The sequence below is a fragment of the Phycodurus eques genome, chromosome 1, assembly GCF_024500275.1.
Source record: "Phycodurus eques isolate BA_2022a chromosome 1, UOR_Pequ_1.1, whole genome shotgun sequence".
NCBI lineage: Eukaryota > Metazoa > Chordata > Actinopteri > Syngnathiformes > Syngnathidae > Phycodurus > Phycodurus eques.
In genome coordinates this window covers 1579646-1603697 of record NC_084525.1, presented here as the reverse complement: position 1 = coordinate 1603697, position 24052 = coordinate 1579646, and the positions used below count along the sequence as shown (strand labels likewise).

Here is a 24052-nt window from a genome sequence, read left to right as displayed (position 1 = left end):
TTGAACGCTGAGCTGAAGTCCACGAACAGGATCCTCGCGTAGGTCCCTGCACTGTCGAGGTGTTCTAGGATGAAGTGCAGTCCCATATTGACTGCATCATCCGCAGACCTGTTCGCTCGGTGGGCAAACTGCAGGGGGTCCAGCGGGAGACCTGTGACGCTCTTGAGGTGGTCCAGCACGAGACGTTCAAAGGACTTCATGACCACAGATGTCAAGGTGACAGGCGTGTAGTCATTCAGACCTGAGATTGTAGTTTTCTTGGGGACTGGAATGATGGTGGAGCGTTTGAAACAGGATGGTACTTCGCACAGTTCCAGAGATCTATTGAAGATCTGTGTGAAGCCTGGAGCGAGCTGGTCCGCGCAGACTTTGAGGCAGGATGGGGACACATGGTCCAGGCCTGCCGCTTTGTTAATATTTTGTTGTTTGAAGATGCGTCTCACATCCTGTTCGCGGATGGTAAATGCAGAAGTCGGTGGAGTGATGGTGGTCGGTGGTGCGGCCGAGTGGGTGTGGGGTGTGAAAGTGTCCTTTTCAAATCTGCAGTAGAAGGTGTTGAAGTTGTTGGCGAGTGTGCTATTGTTCACAGCTGGGGGGGGATCGTCGCTTGTAATTTGTCAGCGATTGAAATGCATGCCAGACTGATTTAGAGTCTTTAGCGCTAAACTGTTTTTCAAACCTATCTGCCTAGTTCCTCTTTGCAATGTTAATTTCTTTAGTCAGCTGGTTTCTAGCGTGATTATACAGGGCCCTGTCCCCGCTCTGATATGGATCCTCCTTGGCTTGGCGAAGCTGCTTAAGTTTGGCAGTGAACCACGGCTTGTTGTTGTTGAATGTGCGAAATGACTTTGTTGGTACACACACCTGATATAAGGATGTGCCAGTGTCCAGATATTCATCCAGGCTGCCAGCTGAATTTTCAAAGACACTCCAGTCTGTGCAGTCTAAACAGCTTTGAAGTTCCATCTTTGCTTCATTGGTCCACGTTTTCACCGTTTTCACCATAGGCTTCGCGCATTTAAGTTCTTTCCTATATGTTGGTATTAAGTGAATTAAGCAGTGATCAGATGCCCACATGAAGCTAAATGTGAGCAATCTGTCACCCTGTACACCTCAAAATGTATCTTGTTAGTTTTGCACACTGTCACATCACAAATGAACAATAATGAGGCAATTCATTAGATCATCATCATGAGATCGTTCGTTCCCTTCGTATGTTTTTCTTCTATCACTCGAATCTGACTTTCTTACTTCCTGAATGTTGAACCCTCTGTATTTACATCAATGGAGGGAGGAAACTTTTCTTTTTACATTTTTACGAGACCTCTTGAATCAAAACTGAAATACTCTATTTCAATCTCATTCCGATTATTCCAAATCTATTTCAGTCCTCTTTAAAATTCTATCTCACTATCCAAATACTTCAGGCACGACTGTCAGACACATGACCTTTAATTTGATTATTCATGTAATAATTTCGCTGAAAATTGGGTCCAAGAATCCAGAACCTAGATGGCATGGGAATCGCTCGCCCGAGGATCTTAACTCCCTTTTCAATGCCAGTGTCATATTGAGTTCAATAATAAAAATAGTAATAATAATAATGTATGGCTGTAGCGTAACTTCCCATAGCTGACATCATTTAGTTCTTCATTCTATTGTAAACTAGTTAGGATTGAATTAATAGCATCTACGGTGGTTGCAACCAGGTGCTGATCACTGTTTTGCTTCAAATTGGATCACGCAACAATGAAGTCATTGACTAATTGCTTATTATGCCCATTCCTGTTCTTTGTTTTTGGCTTGTATTGTGTGCTTCCACTTTCAGAAGGGTATCAGCGATGTTATATGGTCGATCTACAATTCTACATCGCGGCGTGTCTTAAAAGTAGGGTTGCGGTTCAAACGTTTTACATTATTTAAAGTATTAAAGATAACAACATGCAAGAAAATGTGTGGACATCATAAAAAAAACGTACTTATGAATTTAGACCTCAGTTAAGCTGTTGCCCTGTCTCCGCCCTGATAGCAAGACAATCACAATCATAGTCGTTCTCTTTCGTTGGTTTTGGTGTGCTGTTAAATCACCCTCATCCGTTGAACAATGCCGGCTAAATAAGGATCACTTATGGCTTAGAAGGTGAGCTAGATAAACTTTAAATGCACGCTGGCCTGTCTCTGTTATCAGACGGTATCTGGAGGGACTTGACAGACGGCCTTTAACGGCGGTCGCGCTGATTGGATCTCCCGATATCACAATGACACGCACCATAAGCGCCATTAGTTCCAATGACTCACAGCATCTAATAGCCTCCACGCCGCATGCGGCCCCACGGCTCGCGTCACGTTTCCCGATGCCGCTTTTAACCGCTGGACAGACGCCCCCTCGCTGCCTCCCTCCGAACATTCAACAGATACTAATTAACTTAGAGAGAACTATGATTAAAGCAGGAGGAAATTGATTTTCACTGGTTTCCCGCTGCACTGCACCCTGTACTCCATTAACAGCCGGTGCATTAAAGAGTGAATCTGTTGCTCGCGGCCTCATTGAAATGCTTCCTGCGGACAGCTGATGGCTCCAACGTCGCAAAGCTTTTAAGTGGAATTCTGCATATCGCATGAGAAGGCAGTGGGGCTAATTCCTACCAATATCCTCTTTGACCTTTTTGTCCGAAGTATATTCAAGTTACACTGGCCTCTAATGCGGCTTGCCATAGATGGGCTTTTGCATTTCTGAGCATATAAAGCACTTTTCTGACTTCATCTTGTTTATTCATTGGTAACCCTCACTGACCCTTTGGAACATGCATGTTTATCTTTGCAACTGTTATCACAAAGAAGGTTTCGCTGTCCCGTGAGTCAATTTAATACGGCCCAGACGGTCGTAGGCGCCGGCTGCCCACTGTCGGTGATTTGAATCATGACAAGTAGCCCCCTTGATTAGTTCTTTGTCATCCAATATTTCTACCGCCAGCTCATGATTGAAGGAAGTGAGGGATTACAAGATGGAGCTTGAGCACAGAAGGTTTTACACTCATCTTACATTCCACACATCAGTTCTAATTCATTTCAAAAGTTCCACCTGTGAATCCTCACAAGCCTTGAGGAGTAATGAGTGCACACGTTCCTCTCCGTTGTCTTCCAGGAAGACATTTGTGCTTTCACTTCCTTTTGGCGCTGATCAAAGTTGGGCTTCTGTACCCTCGTTGTCAATGTTTGCTGGTGACCTTTGGCATTACTGTGTGGTTTCTCCTGCACTGCCATAAAATGGGATCCTATCTTTTGAAGTGAAAGTCAAATCCATGGCTTACTTCCTCAAGTGTAGCCTTTGGGACATTTTCACATTTGCAACAGTTGTGCAGCTGGTGGCTTAATGAAAGAGAACTGGGCTAATGCTTTTAATCTACCCTTCCTTCCTGTTTCTATTCACACTTATTGGCTCATGCACAAGCCCAATGAAGCCCAACAAGTTTTAATTGTCCAATGAGAGATACAAAAGTACTTTTTACAGCTGAAAAGTTTTGTCATGTTTTTACAATGAACCCAAAATGTGACGTAGTTTTTCTACAATACGCTCTATCCTCGTGTATCAAAAGCCCATTGTCCCCGTAGGCGGGTGAACATGAGCGCTCATTTGCATGAGCGAGAACCGCCTAAAAAAACTGTGATGGTGAATAAAATGCACACTATGCCTCCTATAACTGTTACTTCTGCTCTTCTTAATTTCTTCCCAAACAACTCTTTTGAAGGTTTTTCCTCATTTTAAAATATGTGGCTTAAAAAAAGACAAAGACAAAAGCTCATCTCAGGCATAGTTGGATGCTCGCTGAACTGAGATCTCATGTGACGTCATGCACAACGCTAATAGTGCAATTCTTTTTTTTTTTCTTTACATTTTTTTGTTTGTTTTGTTTGTTTCCCCCCCCCCCCCCCCCCCCCCCCCCCCCGTAAAATATCAACTTATACCACATCAGGAGTCTTTAACCTTAGAGGCCGGACTGTATTTTGGTATGGAAAACAAACAACAACGTGAACATAATAAACATAGCACTGAATGTAGCACAAATTGTTGGAAAGTGAATGGAGTGAGGTTCCATGGGCTAGCACATTTTGCATTTCACTTTGTCACTCCATCCCCTCCAACAACAACATTTTTACCTCAAACTGCTGCAGACGACATGCCGCAATGCTCCAAAGTTCTTCATATCGATTCGTAGGCTGGACGAGCTTAGTGCGTTTAATGCTAAATATGTTGTGTTTTGATCGAAAACATGCTTTTGGAGTTGAAAATGTATTCGATTGATGATCTACTTTCCCAATTCAATGGTCAATCTGGTTGAATCTCTCTTATTTATCCAGTACGGCTTGTTTGGTCCACATTGAACTTTCTTTGCCTTTGTTTTGACCAATGATGTCTGCACCCTACATCTCCAAGATCTCAGTCTAATCTTCTCCCCAAGCTGTCTACTTTTCACTGCTGGCCTTCGTGTTGCCACTGTAATCGCATGTGGCTCGATAGTCACCCTGATAAGAGATTGTGTTTATTTTGGCTCCAAACCTTCATGCACATTTTGCAAGAGGTCACACGTTTTGCAGATACTTATTTGTATTTTCCTCTCAGTGCAGCATCAACATTTCTCCATTGTATTGAAAAATAATGTTTTTTATTGTGCTAATTCCTTGAGCACTTGAAGCACAATTGATGCGCTGCTCCCAGACTTTCATGTTGTCAACTCTGCACCCGCAAATTGAGTTAGAGATGAGCTGTCATTTTGAATGTTGTGTGAGTTTAATTGATGCCAGTCAACAATGACTGGCAGAAAACATAAAACGTTGAACAAAGCTTAGAAAGAATGTTTTCATGGCACGATGTGTTGAAATATTTCCCCCCAAAATATCTGTAATTTGAACCAGATTCCTCACTATGCTATGATTTGTTATCAATGGCAAATTCTTCTGCTTGAAATTTGAGTACTGTGCACCCCAGGCACAGTTGTCACGTGTAAGTAACTTTTAAGGCGCTATGTTAAGACCCAATGGAGAGGACACAAATACATGAAATAGCTCAATAAATGTACAAACTAAGCCCTAAAAGAAATGATAAAATAATGTCCTGTCTTGAGTTAAATTATCATCATCATCAAGCCCTACTAACAACTGTGAAAAGTAACGTTAGCACCGACGCTAGCGCTAACGCAACCCGAGCGGTGTCCTGGCCGATCCACTCATTTTATAGCCCTCTAAAGCACTTGGCAGCCGTGGCAATGACATGGTTTTTTTTTTTTCTTCTTCATTATAAGTCAGTGTCACATTCCCGCCCTCCGAGCCTCGCGGTGGCACGCAGCACGCTGCCAATTACATTGGAACTCTAACATTTTGTAAATGTAACTCAAAAAGTTGAAACTGAACAATAAAAGCACTGTCACTTGATGGAGGGGGGGGGGGGGTTTGCGTGTCAATAGCGCTTTTTCTACTTTGTCAAATAAAATTTTCCCTGTTCTGGCTCTATAGTAGCTTACCTACTAAAACACTACTGGACTAGTAGGACCGCTTCATATTTTACAGCCTGGATCAAGTCATGGCCCCGCATTGAAGAAGTAAGAAGGTCACAGCACATTGCTGTAGCCCGAAGACACATTTATTTAATCTGACCGCCGCCGTTCTGGGATGGAGTCAGACGCACTCCCTGGTTAGTCAGCACTCCCGCCGCTTTGCCAACTCAGCCCTTTTGTATTTAGCCGTTTCTGGAAATGGACTTTTTCTGGCCCGGTCATGTACTCCAAACTACATGTGCAACTGACTGATACATTTTCACTCCAACAGACACGTCTTGGAATGAAAATTCACAGCGGCGTTTCAGGAGGAAGGTCACTGCAGCGTTTCTGTGGGCCGCCCAAAAAAAGTTTTTTTTGTGTGTGTGTGTGTGTGTGTGTGTGTGTGTGGGGGACTCCGGGTATAAGGTTCAAATAGGTCCTAAAAAGCCTTGCCGGGCTTGATGGGTTTATTCCTCTGCCGCTGAGATACACCCTAGGTACAGAGAAATAAGATGCTCCCCACTTGCTCTCGTGGGTCCACAGTGTGTGCGATTTGCCTGGTGAGAATAGTAAGGTTCTGACTCACCATCTGAATCCCTATTCGCAACGACAGTAACAAATGAGTAGCGAATCACAATCGAATCATTACTCCTTGTGCTGTTCCGAACTAATGAAAAAAAATCCAATTCGATTATCTGAAAACTATATATGTAGCCGCCTGGTTACGTCCTGCTCATACATTTCGTCACAACGTCAGAAAAAAACGCATTTTGGCTGGCAACTGCTTTTCCCCCCCTGGAAAAAGCTGTTGCCAAAACCCTTTTTTTTGTTTGTTTAAAATGGCTTACTTGAACCAGGATCCCTCGCTGTATCGTGGCCACGGTCTGTCGAATTTACACGCCATTTGTTGGGCCTGTTTCATGGCACTTTAATGATTGTTTGTTTATGCGCCCTGCAATTGGCTTGCGATAAGTGCAGGGTGTACAGCGCCCTGTTGTCCACAGTTAGATGGGATAAACTCTTGCTCGCAAGTGCTATAGAAAACGGGTGAATGGATGCCCAACCTGGCGGGAATAGTTAGGCAGGGAGGCCCTTTTCTATTCCCGGTGTACAAAAAAGTTTGCTGTAGAATAAACTCAAACAGAGATGAAGCAGAGCCAGCAGGCCTTCTCTTAGGTCCGACATCAGTGACCTCAGGCCGAGCAATTAGACCAAATACCCACAGACATTCCAACAGAAGCTGTAGCTAATAGTCGACTCCATACAATATTTTCTTCCGTTTTCACTTTCCGTGAACGCAGGGCACAATCCTATGGTCTAAAAAGATGTCATTGTGTGTATGCGCGCGTATGTCAGTGTGTGTTGCCCTATACGTTCGGCAACTTGACAACCGGTTGGAAAAAGAGGCCAGAGCAAGAACACCTCCAAGAACGAGGAAATCATACTTCTCTTATTCTCGCATTGACTCCACCCCCGACTCACTTGGACCCCACCGTTGCACCCTCAGCTGTCCGAGATGTTCGACAAATCGTCATGCCTTTCTTTCAATTTGCCAAGCGTGTTACCCCGTTCCACAAAAGGCCGCCCGTTCCAGAGAAGGGGGAGGCACGAGCATTGGTCCGTAGAGAGCTGATAACCTTTGCGTGTGTTTTTTTCGCAAACTGTGTCAAGAACAATCAGCGCTTATCGTGGCGGACCACAGGCAGATGCTGATTCAATGTCAGCCAGGCAGAGCTCAGAGGGACAACAAGAGCGTCGTTCGCGACGTGACGCCGCCCTCGACGTCTGCGCCGGACTGATAGCTGCAATGTGTGGGCTTCCCATTTGCCTTTTCTAATCTGTTCCTCTCCCCACGACGTGCGCAGGAAATGTTTGTGAGATTTCATTTCAGGTTCAGAACTTTGTTTCATTGAAACAAATCGGGAAAATAATCAAGATCCGGTGCCCACTATGCATTGTTTGAACATGAATGCATAATACGTATTATATTTTATGGAACCAAAATAAATGAAGTTACAATCTTCGTTAAAATATGGCTTGTTTGCTTTGTTGTGGCATTTCTTTTTGCTTTCATGTTGGCAGAAATGAGTCCAGTTTGAATATTGTGTCAGCAACATTTAAAGTCGAAAACCGCAAAATTCAAATGTTCATTTTTGTTTGGCTTTTTGTGGCTTTTTATTATTATTATTATTATTGTTGTTATTATTTTACACGTATTCAAAAATATAGAATTAGAGTCTTTATTGTCATGAGCAACAACAAATTATGTTCAAAGAAGTAGCCTAACAAAGTGACAGGAACTTGATTCTACAGCCGTGTGCCAATTAAAAACGGTTCAAAAAAGTAACATCCATGAGGCTACTTTGTACGAGGCCTTTGTCACTGAACTTAAGACTCGAGTGTGGTTCACTTATATTTGCGCTTGTATGATGTTCAAATGATGACAGATTATTTCTATTTGCATTATTTGCATGAACAATATAGAATAAAACCTTATTTTGTCGTGCAATGGGTAAATTCCAGTTTTGCAGAAGCAAAGTAGTCAGTACTCGTACACAAAATTAAAAAGCCCCAAATATCGACATAGCTAGATCTCTATTATAGGAAGAGGAGCCGACTAAATTTCACAAACAAACGTAACCTCCTGCCTCATACTGTTGTCGGTAATCAACAATCCGAAAACCTCTATCGCGTTCCATGTTTGTGGACACGTTATTCATAAAGATGCTGTAAAAAGGATTTCTTGTGTGGGGAGCGTCTACCTCTGCTCGGTTGTACCTAACCGTCGTATTGTTCCCCCTTTAGCGCGAATCGTGCGGAGTCGTCAGTGGTGTGAGATGACTCCCTGTGTGGAGGGCGAGGTCTGCAGCCTCCTTTTCAACCGCTCGGGATGGACCTGCACCAGGAGCAGCGGACGCATCAAGACCGTCACGGTAATGTATACCACGTCATAAAACTGTATTGTATACCCTATGTACTGTAAATATAACATGGGCACAAAATGCTAATTTGTGGCCACGGAATGCAAATTTGTAGCTCCTTACTGGACAGTTGGGTAAGCAAATCGAGAGAGCCTCTGGAAACGGTAAGGTAGACGCAGAGGCCGACTAGAGATTGAATTTTCTTTTTGACTGCGCGTAAACTACAAAAGACGTTCTGGAAAAGGTTGCGTTGCAGGCTATGAACAAGATCAAACTAAAGACACTTGCCTTCAAGGACACCGAGCTTTGAGCTTTCCAGCCAAGGTCTTCGCTTACCCAGATGTCAAAGTAGATCATGAGAATTGAACGTACATTATATCTATTTGGGTGATAGAAATATATTGTTGCCATCGTTATACAGTATTTGCCCAAACAAATGTGCATTTAGTTGTACCAGACATTGAAAATGAAGAAAAAAAGGTGAATATTTGTTCCATTTATGTGCAAAGCAGTGAGCAGAAATTGTGAGCAGAAATTAATGAACATTTGTTTTCATTCATTCATTCATTCCTTTTTTCCAAAAAGCTTAAGTAGGGATATAACCCAAACTTTTTGGGAGGGGAGGGCAGAATTGAATTCAATTTGTTGAAAGTTGAAAGGCCACAGACAGGCTTTCACACGAAACCACATGCAATTATTATTATTATTATTTGGACAAAAGGACACTTTGGGCATCAAGGGGAAAAGGGGTTCAGAGTGGATTTAAGAACTTGTGAGATTTCTCATCTCCTTTTGTCGCTGACGGTAGGAGAGGAGGCGCAAAGGATTTTGCCGGTAAAGGCACGCCGTATGACGGTCAGGAGCTTCCGCAGCGCGAACGCGCCACGATGATCGACGACTTGTTGGCGGTGTTAGCGCACGGTTACGCAAGCACTGAGACCACCGCATCATCGTCTCAAGATGCGTACGCGGTGTCCATACGGAATCGCGAGGGCAGCATAATAATACAAAAGGCTGACATTTAAGGGGGGAAATCTATCTCATAAGGATTTGTGTTGCACTTTTATGCAGTACAGTACTTCACGAGACCACGCTCATCGACAGGGGAGCTAAGATACAGTTTGACGGTCGATGTCCTCGTGAGATTTGTCACAATGGACACTATCGTCACATCGCGTACGCCACGTCAGAGGTCAAGCTGGCCGGGTTGACGTAGATTTTCGCTCTCACGCTTTTTTATCTCTCTCTCTCTCTCTCTCTCTCCCTTCTGGTCTCTCGCTCATCCGCCTCCTCTGTCCGAGTGCCTCGGGCATCTGCGGCAGATTTCACGCATGCTTTGCATTTGTGTCGTAATCTATCCTGACAGCATACTTAGGTTCGTGTTTGTTTACATATAGTGCACGTGTGTCTGTGTGTGCTACTCATACCAACGATGTGCTTCTTTGCATCTTTTCAATTAGCGTGGCCGGAGACGGGTTCAGTTAATCGTCATGCTCGTGATGGTTTTAGGGAAACAAGGTTATGCATTATCAGACATGAAAATAGGCTTACGTAAGCACTAGCTGGTAGCTGAATGTGAAATAAGATCCATAGTGCGGCTTGATTAATACAGAACCAAGCACTTTATAGACTACATGGTAGAGGAACGACCGTAGCTTACTGTCTGATTTCCTTTTTTCACGTAAGCGGTGATTAACACAACCACCCACACGCACACGCAAGCGCACGCACATTCAGTACACACAACAAAGATTCTGGGCAAGTATTATCACAAGTTCGTCATTGGGACATCCTATTAGGTTGTTCACCAAAACGGCTCATTTGGGCCACGTCGAACAGAAAATAAGAAAAGTAATCAAATTGTTATCACAATTAAGTTCGAATGTTTTGAGAAAGAGGTTACAGGTTGTAATGAGAATAAACTCATTATATTCATAAATTCGTAAATTCTTTCTTACTATTGATCTGGTAATGTTATTAAATATTTGTTAAAGATGTATATTTTGGTAGAATTATACCAGAGGTGATTTCCATATGTGTACACACTTTCAACACAATCCACACTCACATTTAAATTAGTCCAATGCCAGCAAAAAAAAAAAAAAATAAAATAAAATATAAAAGGATCGGATCGGTCTGAATCAAAAATGTCCGATTTTAAACAAGCATTCCATTCTATGCTTCGCTCCAGCACTTCAATCCAGCAGCACCAGGACGGCATGCAGAGCTCACGTGATCAGAAAAACAGGTTGCTGAGGTGCTAACAGGAGCAAGGAGTAAGAGTGAATGTTGCTGGCTTAAAGTCGTTTCTTCACACTCCAGTTGAAGTTCACTGGAAAACTAAACAGACATAACAAAAGAATTACACCTATTGAATAGACTTTACACCGATTTGATCGGGCTGATCGGCATCCGACGATGTTTCGCATTTTATGCCGATCGGCCGATCGGCTTTAATGTCGTAATGCGCCGAGCCGATCAACGATGTCGTTGATCGCCTTGCGTGCGCAAAAGACATTAACTCCGCGGCGCCGCGTGCACAGTATATTTGAATCCAAAAGCTAGTTTATTTTTTAGCCTTTTCGTGTGTCTTTTGACACCGTACTGTCAATATCTGACGGCCAAAGAAGTTATTTGAAAAAATACAATGAAAAATGTCGGCGGTGTGGGACAGACAACACGACAACAACACGACAACACAGGCAACGCGTCATGCCCGGCGGATCAGACTACAAGACAGATTTGCTCTTTCACGATTGCACTGTCAGGCTACTGCGATAGAATCTTGGATTTCTCATCCCGTTTTTTACGATCATTGGGCTTTATCTCGTCAACTCAAATGCGACCGGATCCACTCGTTGCCGTGGCGACGACAACAAGAGAGGAGCGAGCCGACGGTATTATAAGGACAAAATGGGGGAAAACGTGTGTTGGTGGTCACCGGTGCTCAGGACAAGAGAGGACGCTCGCTTGAAGTATGTTCACGTACTTTTAATAAGATACGGCTCGCAAGCAGGCAACAAGAGTTATGTAGCCTAGCAAGCTAGTCGTACCACAAACGGGTGGACGAATCATGAATCATGCTCTACAGTTTCGGTGTGGGTGAAGTCATTGAATTAAAAATAAAGTAATTGAATTGCAGTAAATTAGCACCCATTATTTCCGTCATGTAAGGTTGGTTTGACCCGACTGATTAGAATACACGATCTGACTCGAGCAGTGATTTCCAACCTTTATGGAGCCAAGGAACATATTTTGCAATTGCAAAATCTCACGGCACACCAACAAACAAAAATGGCACAAAAACGTGGACACATTAATGACTGTATGTACTTCCTGCCATCTAATAGAAGACCATTGATTGGTTCTGTCTGTCACGATGCCTCACTGGCATAAACAGAGGAACAAAGATACATTATTTATCGTAAATATAATTTTTTCGAGCAATTAAGTACACAAGTATATACAGCAAATGAACAGGTCCTTTAAAGAGACACATTCCTCCATCTTGTGATCGCTTTTTTTAGACTCACTGACTTCTACTTTCTTTGTTACTGCATTGCGTGCACCACACTGCCCCGCAGAGGTCGAGACATGCACAGCAGTTTACTGCAATTTTACTTCTGTGAGGAATATTTATTTATACATATTTAAACACACGACTAAGTAATTGAATCATTTCTGTGTTTCGGATATAAAAAGCGTACTGGAAAGCGAGACTTTTTTTTACCACATCGCCATTGATTGGATCTGATGCGGCACAGCCCAAGTTGGCCGTTGGATTGTTTGAACCAAATCCAGCGTTTCCAGTTTGTTAGCATCTGGATGCCAGAGCGGGAGACTTCAAGCTCAGATAGATTGTGTCCCCACAGGAACCTCATCAAATGCCACGGCAGCCTTCACGACGGACAATGCAGATTTGCGCGAGCTGCTAACGACCGTGCTCTTATTCACGCTGGGGTTTGCTTCGTGGAGCGAGCCTTTAAATTAAAGTCTGCATGCTCCCTTGAAAGAGGATTCACAAATTTGTCGGACAATTAAATGTGGCATTCGTCTGTGATTAAACGTGTTTGATGATGCACTACATATACATAAACCAGTGGATGAGTTTATATTGCATAAAGAGTGGATTTTGTGTCATGGATCAAAAGCACCGATTCTCGGTGGAAACACGATGAGGCCAAGAGGTGCGAGGCAGGCGACACATTGGACACCTTGTCACCAGTCCGTCACAGGGCGCGTACAGTAAAGAGAGATGCGTGCATCTTAAGAGAAGTGATGATGAAAAATGGATCAAATGAGCTTATCTTAAACACTGCAGGTGTTGCTTTCTATTGTGCCAAACAATGGCTGTTGACCTTCCAAACTCTCCAATTGACCGAACGGGAAGCACCTCAGTCGTTTCATTCAACCTTATTTGCAGTCGCATTCTTGTGACCTTGCACTGGTTTTATTTCCATGTGATGTGTTTCGTTCTCGATGCGCTTGACTGAGATTTGCCTCCTGGACCTCTTGCAAAAAGAAGAGCTCTCGACATGAATGAGGTCTATTTTGGTCAAATTACGCTCATTCGGCCACGACGCGCACACTTGGTTGACTACAATGCATGTGACAGTGAGGGGAGTAAAGTGTAAAGTTGTCTCTTCAAGCACATCTCCTTGTACTGAAGGATAAATGCAGTAGAAATGTGCCCAGAGAAAAATGGATGTATTTTAAATGGCCTTGTTTCCATTCAGCCAGAAAACGTTGGCGAGGAATATCAGTAGTTAAAGTCATTAGAGCAATGTTCGCGTCTTTAAAATGCTACGACAAAAGCAGTGGATTTCTGGTATTAAATATGAATTCCAATGCAGTATGCGCTCCACCGTTCTGCCCCTGCTGCCTTTCCGTCACTTGCAGATCAATGTTTGGAATTTTGTGAAACCGCAAGCGATCCTAACAATGGCGCACTTATATCAGAATAGACATCAACAGTGAGGACGGCAAACAAGCACAGCTTTTACTTTTTAAAAGGCTGTTTTTCAAACTCTGTGTTCATGCTACTTTTCATTTCATGTGTTGTATTGGTTGCCAAATAATACGAATTTGAATAGCAGACATGCAAACACCAAAGGCATGGAAAAGGTGACAAAAAGAGAAACATTGCCGGGGGGTCCGGGGGGATCCCCCGGGGCTCCCGCAGAGAATGTTTTGGATTCGAACGTACGACCCCAATTCCAATGTCCAATGAAGTTGAACATCAAAAAGGTTGGCCAATTCTCAATCCGAGGGTTTGCATCAAACGTTGTCGGCAAATATGAAATGAAGGAAACAATTGTTTGCTTGGGTTTGGGTTGTTTGCTGGATGAGACACCACTTTTTGCGTTCATTTAACTCAATTTTGTCAGATTACGTGCTTAAAACGAAGACAATAGTTTCATGCCGAATGATCAATGTTATGATAGATGAGACAATAAGTCACGTTCAAAGAGCATGTAACACGCCGATATAGTCTCTCCGCTCATGTTAAGATCTTGCGTTATTCATCGAGCAGAGAGGAAAAATGCATTCTTGGGTTTCTTCACATTCACCTGCGCGATGCGGTGACATGATCATCCGTCTCGGGGAGATGGCGTGTGGAGCGGTGCGGAAAAGAAATTCAAATCATCTCGATTGAGACGTACTGGATGGAAGGGAAAAAAGAAAAAGCCCACCTTTGCATGCGCCTTCACATTATTGATTTTACGTAATGGAAAATATGCTTCTTTGCTTTTCTCCAGTGGAGTTCATGTTTTACACCTTTTTTTGAGTATACATCTGTATTCTTTGGTGGTGCTCTTCCCATTCCCAGCCCTGAGCTCAAGTCTGGAGGTCTTGTCTCTCTCCAGCGCGTCAGAGGCTCGATGCGTCCCCCCTTGTCTCGTCACATTGAGCACACGTTATCGCTCTGCCCTTTTTTGAACTTCAGTCATCGACAGCTTTTGAACTGCCATTTGTGTTTGAGCTCGCCTCCAGAGCGTCCTCTGCCGCGAAATTGTTGGAGCCAAAGGCCACGTTTCGGCACTTTGTAACACTTAAGGCCAAAAATAAAAAAGCCTTTCACCGGGTGAGACATGCCAAAGCTCTCAGCGACAGCGCACCTTTTTTTCCCTCCCGATATATTTTCCCACGACCGGTGGCGTTCGGCCAGTAGGATGCACGTTTCCAGGTTCCGATCTCAGGTGTGGCCTCTCTGTGTAGAATTTGCATGTTGTCGCCTTGCTTACGTTGCTTTTCTGCGGGTACGACCTTCATATCGCATTCCAAAAATCCAAATACAAAACTCACAATTGTCCCGAGGCAGACTAATTGATAAGCGGCATTTGGCGACTCGGCGATTGGTGTTTTTTTTTCATCATCATTCATCATTACCATTTTCTTCACAATTTGTGAAAGGATATACAGTAGATGCAAAAAAGCTCAATGAATAAATAAACACAGAAAACAGGAAAGATCACCAGTTATGCTCACATTCTAGATTCTTGTTTGACTTTGGACAACTCCTTCCTTGGATGGAGTTAATTTTTCATTTATTATCACACTGGGATCAAAAGAATTCATAGTCACGCATCCACTTCAGATGTTCTTTTTTTTTTTTTTTTTTTTTTTTTTTTGCAAGCAGAACAGTTGTCACAAATTTATAATTATTTAACATCTCAACACAGAGCAAAAATGGTCTCTCTTTTTGTAAGTGTCACTCCGCTGCAGTGGTTTCCCCTGTGAGATTCAAAATACTTCGCGACTCATCAACTGAGCTTTTATTTGTGAAGCACGTTGCATATTCTAAAAATACGCTGATCCTAAAATCGACCATGTCGATGAAGGCGAGAAGCTAATGGATTCCCTTTTAATGTTTCAGCGCTGATCTTCTCTGGCACCCTCTGAACGGTTCAGGCGGCGCACCTCATTTGAACTGCGAGACTTTATCATTTATTTAAAGCGCTCCGTGTTTACAAGTCTTGTTGAAACGGGGGCACCTCCAGCTCCGAGAGGAGGTCCCAAACTTTCCGTTGCATCACGCGGAAAAGTGCTTGTGAGTGAATCCCCCTCATCCCGTACGCCGGCAGGAAGTCAATGGTTTCCGCTTCATCGTACTCGCCGCCTTGTTAGCGGCCACGGGCGATTAGCACTGCTTCCATGTGCTGCTCTCGTCCTGTGAGGCCACGTTCACCTCGTTACCCTTTTCACTAGTGTGAGCGCCTCATTGCGCCGCCCTCTTCCGCTGCTTCAGCATTGCGCCTCAACTTCAGGAAGGTCCCCGATCGACAACCTAAGACCTGAGGAAAGAGACGAGCTGCTCCATTGCGAGCCTCGGTGCTGCGAAACCTCCAAAGAGGAAAACAATCTCTGCGGGCAGCTGATCGACCTACAGCTTTGCCAAAGGAATATCAGAATCAGAATCATCTTTATTTTGTATGTCCAAAAAACACACAAGGAATTTGTCTCCGGTAGTTGGAGCCGCTCTAGAACGACAACAGACGGTCAATTGACAGAGAACACTTTGGAGACATAAAGACATTGACACTGAGCAATAAAGGGTTGCTAGTTATCTGGTAATGCCGGTACATTTTTCTTTCTTTCTTTCTTTCTTTACTTATTGACAATTGTGCAAAAAGATGCCGAGTCCTCGAGCAGTTAGAGCAGTTCGAATGACTCATTTTGCAATAGTCCGGTGCAATGAGCCTCGTGCAAAGGGCGCAGAGACTTCAAGCGAGCGTATGCGGTTTAAAGTGACGAGTAGTGCGATCATTTGGGACAACGTCGATTGTGCAGATGTTGCAGATACTCCTCAGTCGGCGTGCAAGTGGGCCAGATGCTGCTCTGGCACGAGTGGCCGGTATATGCAAATAGTGCGGCGTGGCGAGACGACGACAGTGAGTGCGCGAGTCATACATAATTGGCCCCACACAAATGTGACAACGAACTCAGACAAAAGAAATTGCCAGCATGTTGTAATGGAATTGTAGGTTAGCTGTTTAAGAAGTTGATCGCAAGAGGGAAGAAGCTGTTGGAATGTCTGCTCGTTCTAGTTTGCGTTGATCGGTAGCGCCGACCTGACGGAAGGAGCCGGAAGAGCCGGTGACCGGGATGCGGAGGGTCCGAGAGGATTTTGCACGCTCTTGTCTTAGTTCTGGCAGCGTGCAAGTCCTCAATGGCGGTTTAGGGGGGTACCGACAATCCTTTCAGCAGTTTTGATTGTCCGTCGCAGTCGGAGTTTGTCCTTTTTTGTAGCGGCACCGAACCAGACTGTGATGGAAGAACACGGGACCGATTCGATGACCGCTGTGTAGAACCGCCTCAGCGGCTCCCGTGGCAGGCCGTGCTTTCTCAGAAGCCGCAGGAAGTACGTCCTCCGCTGGGCCTTTTTGAGGACGGAGTCGATGTCGGTCGCCCACTTCAGGTCCTGAGAGATTGTAATTCCCAGGAACTCGACGGTCTCGACGGTTGACACAAGGGAGCTGGACAGCTCCCTTGTGTCGATTTTGTGATTAAATGACAGAATCTTGTTACATGTAATTAGTAGTTAGTCCCCAACACTGCTTAAGTGACATTGGACTTTGGAGATTCAGCTGTAAATCCACGGTGGTACTTAAAAAAATGTACAAAACATGCTACTTTCTCTGAAGTCACCTTTAGGCGGGACCTCTCCATAACCGTAACCGTAGCCGTAGCCGTAGCCTCTCTTTTCACGTTTGCCCGTCGGTGGGGTGAACAAGGAATTAAAATGTGTCATGTTTGTTGCCTTTGTCCGACACTATGTTAGCTACGCCTCAAATGTAATGAAAAGCCAGAGCTTTGCTTTGCAGATTCCATTGCGCCTGTGGTGGCTTTTGTCCGGGCTGCCTCATTTCTTTCCTCGTTTGATTTAAAGATGCAGTGGAAGTACTTAGCATTTAGATGACATGCCCGAGAGAGCCGTGATGGATCAACAGCTCTTCAGAGGGCTGAATCTCGCCAGGCCAGGCCCGGCGAGCCGCTCCGACAGAAGGACGAACCGAGTGACGGATCGCAGGACGACAAGCTGGGCGGACTGCGGAATACAAAGTCCGCGGACACGAGTGAAACACAACGTCTGGCGTGACCAAGAGGGGAGCGGCGGACGGCGGAATGCCGATGCGGCTCTCCGACGCTTGCTTTGGCTCCTCTGATTGGCTAAACACACCATTAACTTGGCGATTATGATTAGCCGAGTCATTATCTACACCAAAGTGGCTCGTTCGCCAAAATTAAGCCGCTTTCTCCCACCTGCCATGTAAATGTCGACATGAAGCTGTTGTTCGTGGTGCACCTTTCCAAAAACCTTTCAAGCAAAACAAAGAGCGTACTTAGTAACCTTCATCTATCATTGTTTCACCTTGGTTATAATTGGAAGACTTACCGTACCATCTGTGTTCTTAAATGAACATATGCTCTGCACTAAAGGTCAACATGTTAAGGGAAGGTTCAATCAAATGTTCCTCCGATGCTGATGTCATTTCTTTTGCAGCCTTTGCCCAAGGAGCCATCGTAGGATGCAGCGGTGGGGGAAAAAGACAACATGGAAGTATGTGGGCATTACATTCATACATTGGCAGCGTACGCGAGTGTATAAAAACCTCCGTTTACACGACTTTGGTGTTCAAGCAATAGAACATTTTGATTACTGAACTGCTAGAATTATTTCACATAGTGTATTACATTAAAGAAGTAACTTTCGGCTTGTTCCATGAATATATAAATATATACTAAATTCCCGACCTGACATTTTTATCCACGGGAAATGACAGGGGGATTTAATATATATATATATATATATATATATATATATATATATATATATTATTTTTTTTTTAAAACATTGCTAGATTTTAAAAAAATAATTGTACAGTGCTGCAAACATTTTCTGAGTTAAAAATGTTGAATTGTCAAGTATTTTGGTAGGTTTTGTTTTTGCTTGATAAAAATGGAGAGACGTCACTGTAGTTAGAATTCACACTTGTGTTCTAGGCAAGACACACCCCACTGCAACATGATTGGCTCCTGCATTGCGAGAAGGGAGGGGCAGATGTAAAGAGATGACCATTCCAAATATGGATCCAAATCCAAATAATCAATTGTTATTATTAGTGTTAAGGTTAGTGGGATTCATAATAAGTTTCCTACTTCTTTTCCTCTCTGGAAGCAGTGGGCGCGTCTACCAGGATGCGACAGCCAATCATATTGCAGCGGTGTATGTCCTCCGGCCAATTATTTTGCAGCTGCCTAGAACACGGGTGGGATTCCTCATAACACGTCATTGAACCATGTTCTCAACCGAGTTAAAAAACATCATCGGAAGCTCGTGGATGTAAATGCTAATCACTGACATGGCAACAAGTGTCTCTCTTAAACACTTTTATCGTCAACTAGGATTCAGATTTGGTCAAAAAAATAAACATTTGTCCGGCACTTTAGTGTCCAGCAGACTTTGTGTAAAATTCATCCAGGATTATAAAAGCCAAAATGTACTCAACTAGTCATGTTTCCCTTGTATTAAGGCACTTTATGCGATTACACAAAATAATATATGTGTTTCCCCCCCATATTGCTCCAAGGCACAACCCGCATAATACAACTCATCATTGAAAGTCAGCTCAAAATAAGTTTTACACTCACTCTGCTTGACTTTGCTGGGAGGTTTACATCCCTTTCCTCCCCCCCAAAAAAAAAATAGAAAACATGTCGGACATTTAGCGCAGTTCCTTTCCCAAAGCTGTGCCTGTGAAGATTTCTATTCAACAAATCCCGAGGCTTTTGGAATGTGCGAGCTTGACTCCAAGATTGATTTCCCCTCTCCCGCTGAGAAAACAAAATGAATCATACACAATTACCAAGGACGCTGAGGGAAGGGGAATTGGGGGCACCATCAATATTTATTTGCTAGTACTGGGAATTTGTGTGAGTCGATATGGATTTGCCAAATCATTGTTAAGTGTCTGCATGATTTATAGACGCAATCCTGGATGTCAAATTTGTCCACTCGTATGCCACGTACATATATATATATATTCGCATTTAGGCATTTATCCGTATTAGCATGACTTGGTTGACCGTTATCATTCAAATGGGCTTCTACATCCGATGATTGGCTAAATTAAGTCATTACCTGACCACTTTCGGGAGAGGTCAAATGTATTGACACGATGTGGCTCACTCCATCCTTTTTCTAAATGTATGCAAATTTATGTTCTGGTATAAATTTAGTAAACGGCATACCACTCAAAGGAATGAAATTGATGTCGATACATAAGTAGATATATAACGAACTTCATTGAAAACATGAGTTTGTTTCGCTACACATTTTAACAATACACGCAGGAGGGGGGAAAACAACCAGTTTTACATTTTCATCACTAAAACACTTCATTGGCTCAGCGTGAACACGTTTCATAATATATAATAGTCTGTACAAAATGGAATAGCAATGCAAAATCTTCTTTTGAATCCTATGTTTATATCTTTAAATCATCACGAAGCGGAGCGACAAGCTCGTCGTCGGAGCGCGATGATAAGCTTCATCGGTCTGCGGCGTGCGCTTGTGTCTCGTCGTTTGTTGCTTCCCCATTTTTTGGAATCTTTGGTTTGTTCCTCGACAGGTTCCCAGATCCATGCCGTGAGGTGAGCTGTGGCCAATCACTACAGAAGATTACGTCTGTCCAACAAAAAAGTTTCACAAACCCGACACCACGCCTTCAGCGTCTCTACTTTTGGCTTTTTCTTTTCTGGTAGTTTTAGCATCAGCATCGACTCTGAACTGCAGCCAGATTTATACACATCCAAATTGAAGTCGACCCCTGTGTAGCGAAGGTATTGTATCGGCGGGAAATATTCTTCAACAAGTATTGGCCGTACAGTCTGAAGGACGCAGTCGACGAGATTTTATGAAAGGAAAGTCAGCCCCTTCATCCTCTCCCTTTGCCGCCGTGAGGCCATTCGAGCTGATTTTACGAACACCCTTACGACGCCGACTCACCGCAAAGTTCAGCCGGGCCGCCGATGAGTCCGCGGGACTCACTAGGATGTCGCCGACAGGTTCTCGGTGTGAAAGAAGAACGACACTGTGAGCGTGGACATCTATTGGACTCTCCCTGAGGTGGACACGTCACATGTGAAAATGACTGACTCGTATCTGACCTACAGAGTCAACAAAGTTCGCCAACGTGGTCTAATTTTGAATGACTCGGCATCCAACGTGTGCTTTTGTTGTTTTGAACATACACCGGAAGAGTAGGTTTTGTCGATGAAGCTCACTTTGTCAGAAGCATTTATGTTAGCAGACCCCTGGCTCAGTGCGAGCGTGTATACGCGTGCGTGTGTGCGTGTGCGCGCACATCCAGGGATGCACTGTGAAACAAAGCATATCAAATTGAATTTTTCATACTCTTGTGCATTTCTAGGCCCCACCCCCTGACTGGAACGGTATGCGCAAACCGAAGGACTAGGAGTTGGGTCCCGCTGGAAAGAGAATGGAGGGGGGAAAAAAATCTACGATAACAGAATAAAATTCTACTACATCTTAAAAAAAGGGCCTAATATTGCTAGAAAAAAAGAAGTTGTTGTTTTCGAGAAGGAAGTCACAATAAGGTAAAAAAAAAAAAAAAAAACAACGATAGCGTTCCCCAACTATTCAAGTGAGTTTTCCAGCAAATAAAGCAGGATAGGTTCCCCCACTCAAAAAAAAACATTGAAACAAATCAGGAGGAAAAGTTTGACAAGCCACAAAACATTTTTGGCACCTCATCACCTGCTGCAGTATAAACACTTTTAACGCGTGAATGGTTCAAAAATGACCCACTTAACTCACCCGTGGATTTGTTCGACAAACATTCAATTTATATCGGACACATCTTCCTGTTCATTGGCCTTTGGTGAGAATTTTGACATTCACTTGTTAAAATGACCACTTTATTTCCATGAACAAATCATTTTCTCCCAAAAAGGATGACATATTTTTTTTCCAGGGGGGCGGGGCGGTTGCCACTTTTGTTCTTGTAACTTTCGACTTGTTCTTGTAATTTCCCTTTTTTTCTTTTCAAATGCTCCTTCATAGAATGCACGCCTGCCGCTAAATTGTGTTATTGTGTGGACATTTCAAAGAGTTTGCCCGTTTCCGTTCTTTCATTCTGGTCTTTGACTTTATGCGTCGAAAAATGTGTGCGGGACGGAGGCGGGAATAGAATTGAACGAAGTGACTCAAAATTCTGCCGGCCAGAACATTTCCGATGCCGTCTATTTGGGAATACTGTTATAAAATCAACTCTTATTTTGATATGAAATGTTTTGTTCAGCTGACTTCAGATGCTTGATATGTTTGACATGATATGCTGTACATATAACAATACAATTCATGTATTTTATCTTCAAAGTAAGATGATTGAAAATGTGCATTAGGCCCCTTTCACTGAGTTGTCTTCACTTCCGCTGACTGTTGCTAGCGCTACAACAACAATTTCATAATTACGCGCCGTGTCATTCTAAATAAAGCCAGTAAAATACTCTTTCGTCCAGAAATAGCGATTCCAAATTAAAAGCAGCGGTAGTAAGTTATTTGCCATGGTTTTTACATGTGGCGCATCGTCAGGTTTATATGATGAAAATATCCCGAAACGGCGAAGCATGCGACCGTATTGCATTCTTGATCCAGATCGCGGTCAGTGAGCACCTTTTGATTTGTTACAACAACAACAAAAGCACGATAGAGTTCAACTTGCTTTCGTCGGATGTTCACATACTTTGTGCAATGTTAACAAAACTTCGAGAGCAATCGAAAGAAAAAAGGTCGTCAAGGTCCGTATTGTCCGAATTGCGTCGAAGTCCTTTTTTACGCACTTTCATCGATCCGTATTCTCCCGTCCAGACTTCTGACGCACCCGCCGCGTGTAAACTGGGAATGAGCGCGGGAATAGCAGAGAGACTGCGCGCAGCTGCGAGACTTGTACATTCCAATGAAATCTGCGAAGAAGATAAAGGCCACTGTTACATTTGAAATGACCTTTCGCGATAGCGGGTGTGCAAGCCGCTCCTGCTGCACTCGGACTTTGAAGGAGCGCAATGAGAGTAGGAAAGAAATCCAACAAAATTGAATCCGAATTCTGTGCTTACGACTCCATTCGTGTTTCGAAGGCCGTCAACTAAAACAATGCCGTGTTGCCAACCTTGCTCGAGCTCATCGGTCCTCAGCCTGCTTTTTGCGCCACAGACCAGTTGTACCTGCATCCAAACTTCGAGTTCAATCGAATTGGGAACCTTTCTTGGGCAACTGACAGGCGACAGCTTTGTCACTCGTAAGAGGAAAAGTACTTCAGTTGTCCGGAAATGCGCTCAAGGCCACATTTGACAGGGAACGCCCACATTTTAGGGTCGCTCCACCCAGAGTGAGTATGTGGCCTGAAGGTGGAGAATCTGCGCACAGCTGCAAGTGCTCGGACGGCAGACAGCCACAGTGTTGATGTTCGAACTTGGCGTATTAATACTCGACCGAGAGCGATAACAATGCGATCTATCGCCCTTGTTTTGGCCATTGTTTTTCTCATGGCTTCGTCATCGAGCCTCCGTCAGTATTTTTCCCACTTACTGTACGTTCGCTTTCTTTGGGCCGATCGACTCACGTTTGTTCAAAAGAAATGAATTCATAACACTTCAGCTGAGGAACTTCTGTGCCACTTCGTCTTTATTTCCAAATACTCTGAAAACAATATGAGTCCCATTTTACTTTTGTTGATTCTATTTAGTTATTCCATTAGCGTATACAGCGAGTAGAAGTGAAGATAAGAGAGAGAGAGAGAGAGAGAGAGAGCGGACACGATAACACGAACACCAATGAGCTCTCTTAAAATCAACAAAACACACAAGCTGAAATCTACAAAATAAATGAGCAGTCTATAAAAAAACTTTTCTTTTTTTTGGAATCTAGGACAAAAGCATTGTATTGCATCATGTTGTGTTGTGCTGCTCCCTGTTAATGTGGCTAGCCCCTTGTTTTTTCTTTCTTTTTCTTTTTTTGCTGGTGTTAAAATCCTGTACATCTCTGTTGTAAAGTATGCATTTGAGGATATAAAGAGATGATCTGCTCGGCGCAAGAGAGACTTTTCCGTGTTTTGTGTGTGCTTGATGTCATACCTTCAATCTCGTGCTAGTTTATCGCACGTTTAAGTCGGTCTGCACTTTTTGGATTGGTTTTTTTTTGGCAAACTGTCAGTCACATTGAACAAAAGCAGAAAACATTTGTTTTTGGAGTGATTTTCACAAACCGAAGCAAAATACATGATAAGCAAAGAATATTTTTCAAATATAGTGCAAAAAACAGTAAAATCCTGTCTAAAGGGAGAACCGTTGCAATAGTAACCCTTGGACCTGGCAGTTAAAAATACGAGTTAAAAAACAAACAAATAATCAAGAAAACTGCTTCATCATCTATCACTCCTAAGCCACCTTTTACCAGTTAAATGTTTTTGTTTTTTTAAAGGAGTAGAAAGTACTGTGTACTGTACAGTATAAATAGTCATTTGCCCTTGTTACTTTCCTAACGGTAATAATACTGGGGTTTTTTTTTCATTCCAA

The 24052-nt window shown here is 43.4% G+C and overlaps 1 protein-coding gene across 2 annotated transcripts in view; it reads left to right on the top strand.

Moving 5' to 3' along the window:
* Window positions 1–23563, top strand: part of tafa5l (TAFA chemokine like family member 5, like) — a 44706-nt gene extending 21143 nt beyond the window's left edge. Inside the window, exons 3-6 of one of the 2 annotated variants that reach the window (XR_009769309.1) lie at window positions 8340–8467; window positions 17961–18017; window positions 20089–20110; window positions 20222–23563. Coding sequence is in view for 1 of the 2 variants with exons in the window: in XM_061686567.1 (XP_061542551.1) it covers window positions 8340–8467; window positions 17961–17984 (152 nt within the window). In the remaining variant the exon portion in view is untranslated. Of the gene's footprint in view, window positions 1–8339; window positions 8468–17960; window positions 18018–20088 lie in introns of both variants that reach the window. The other variant, XM_061686567.1, reaches the window with a different exon arrangement.
* The last annotated feature ends 489 nt before the right edge of the window (window positions 23564–24052 follow it).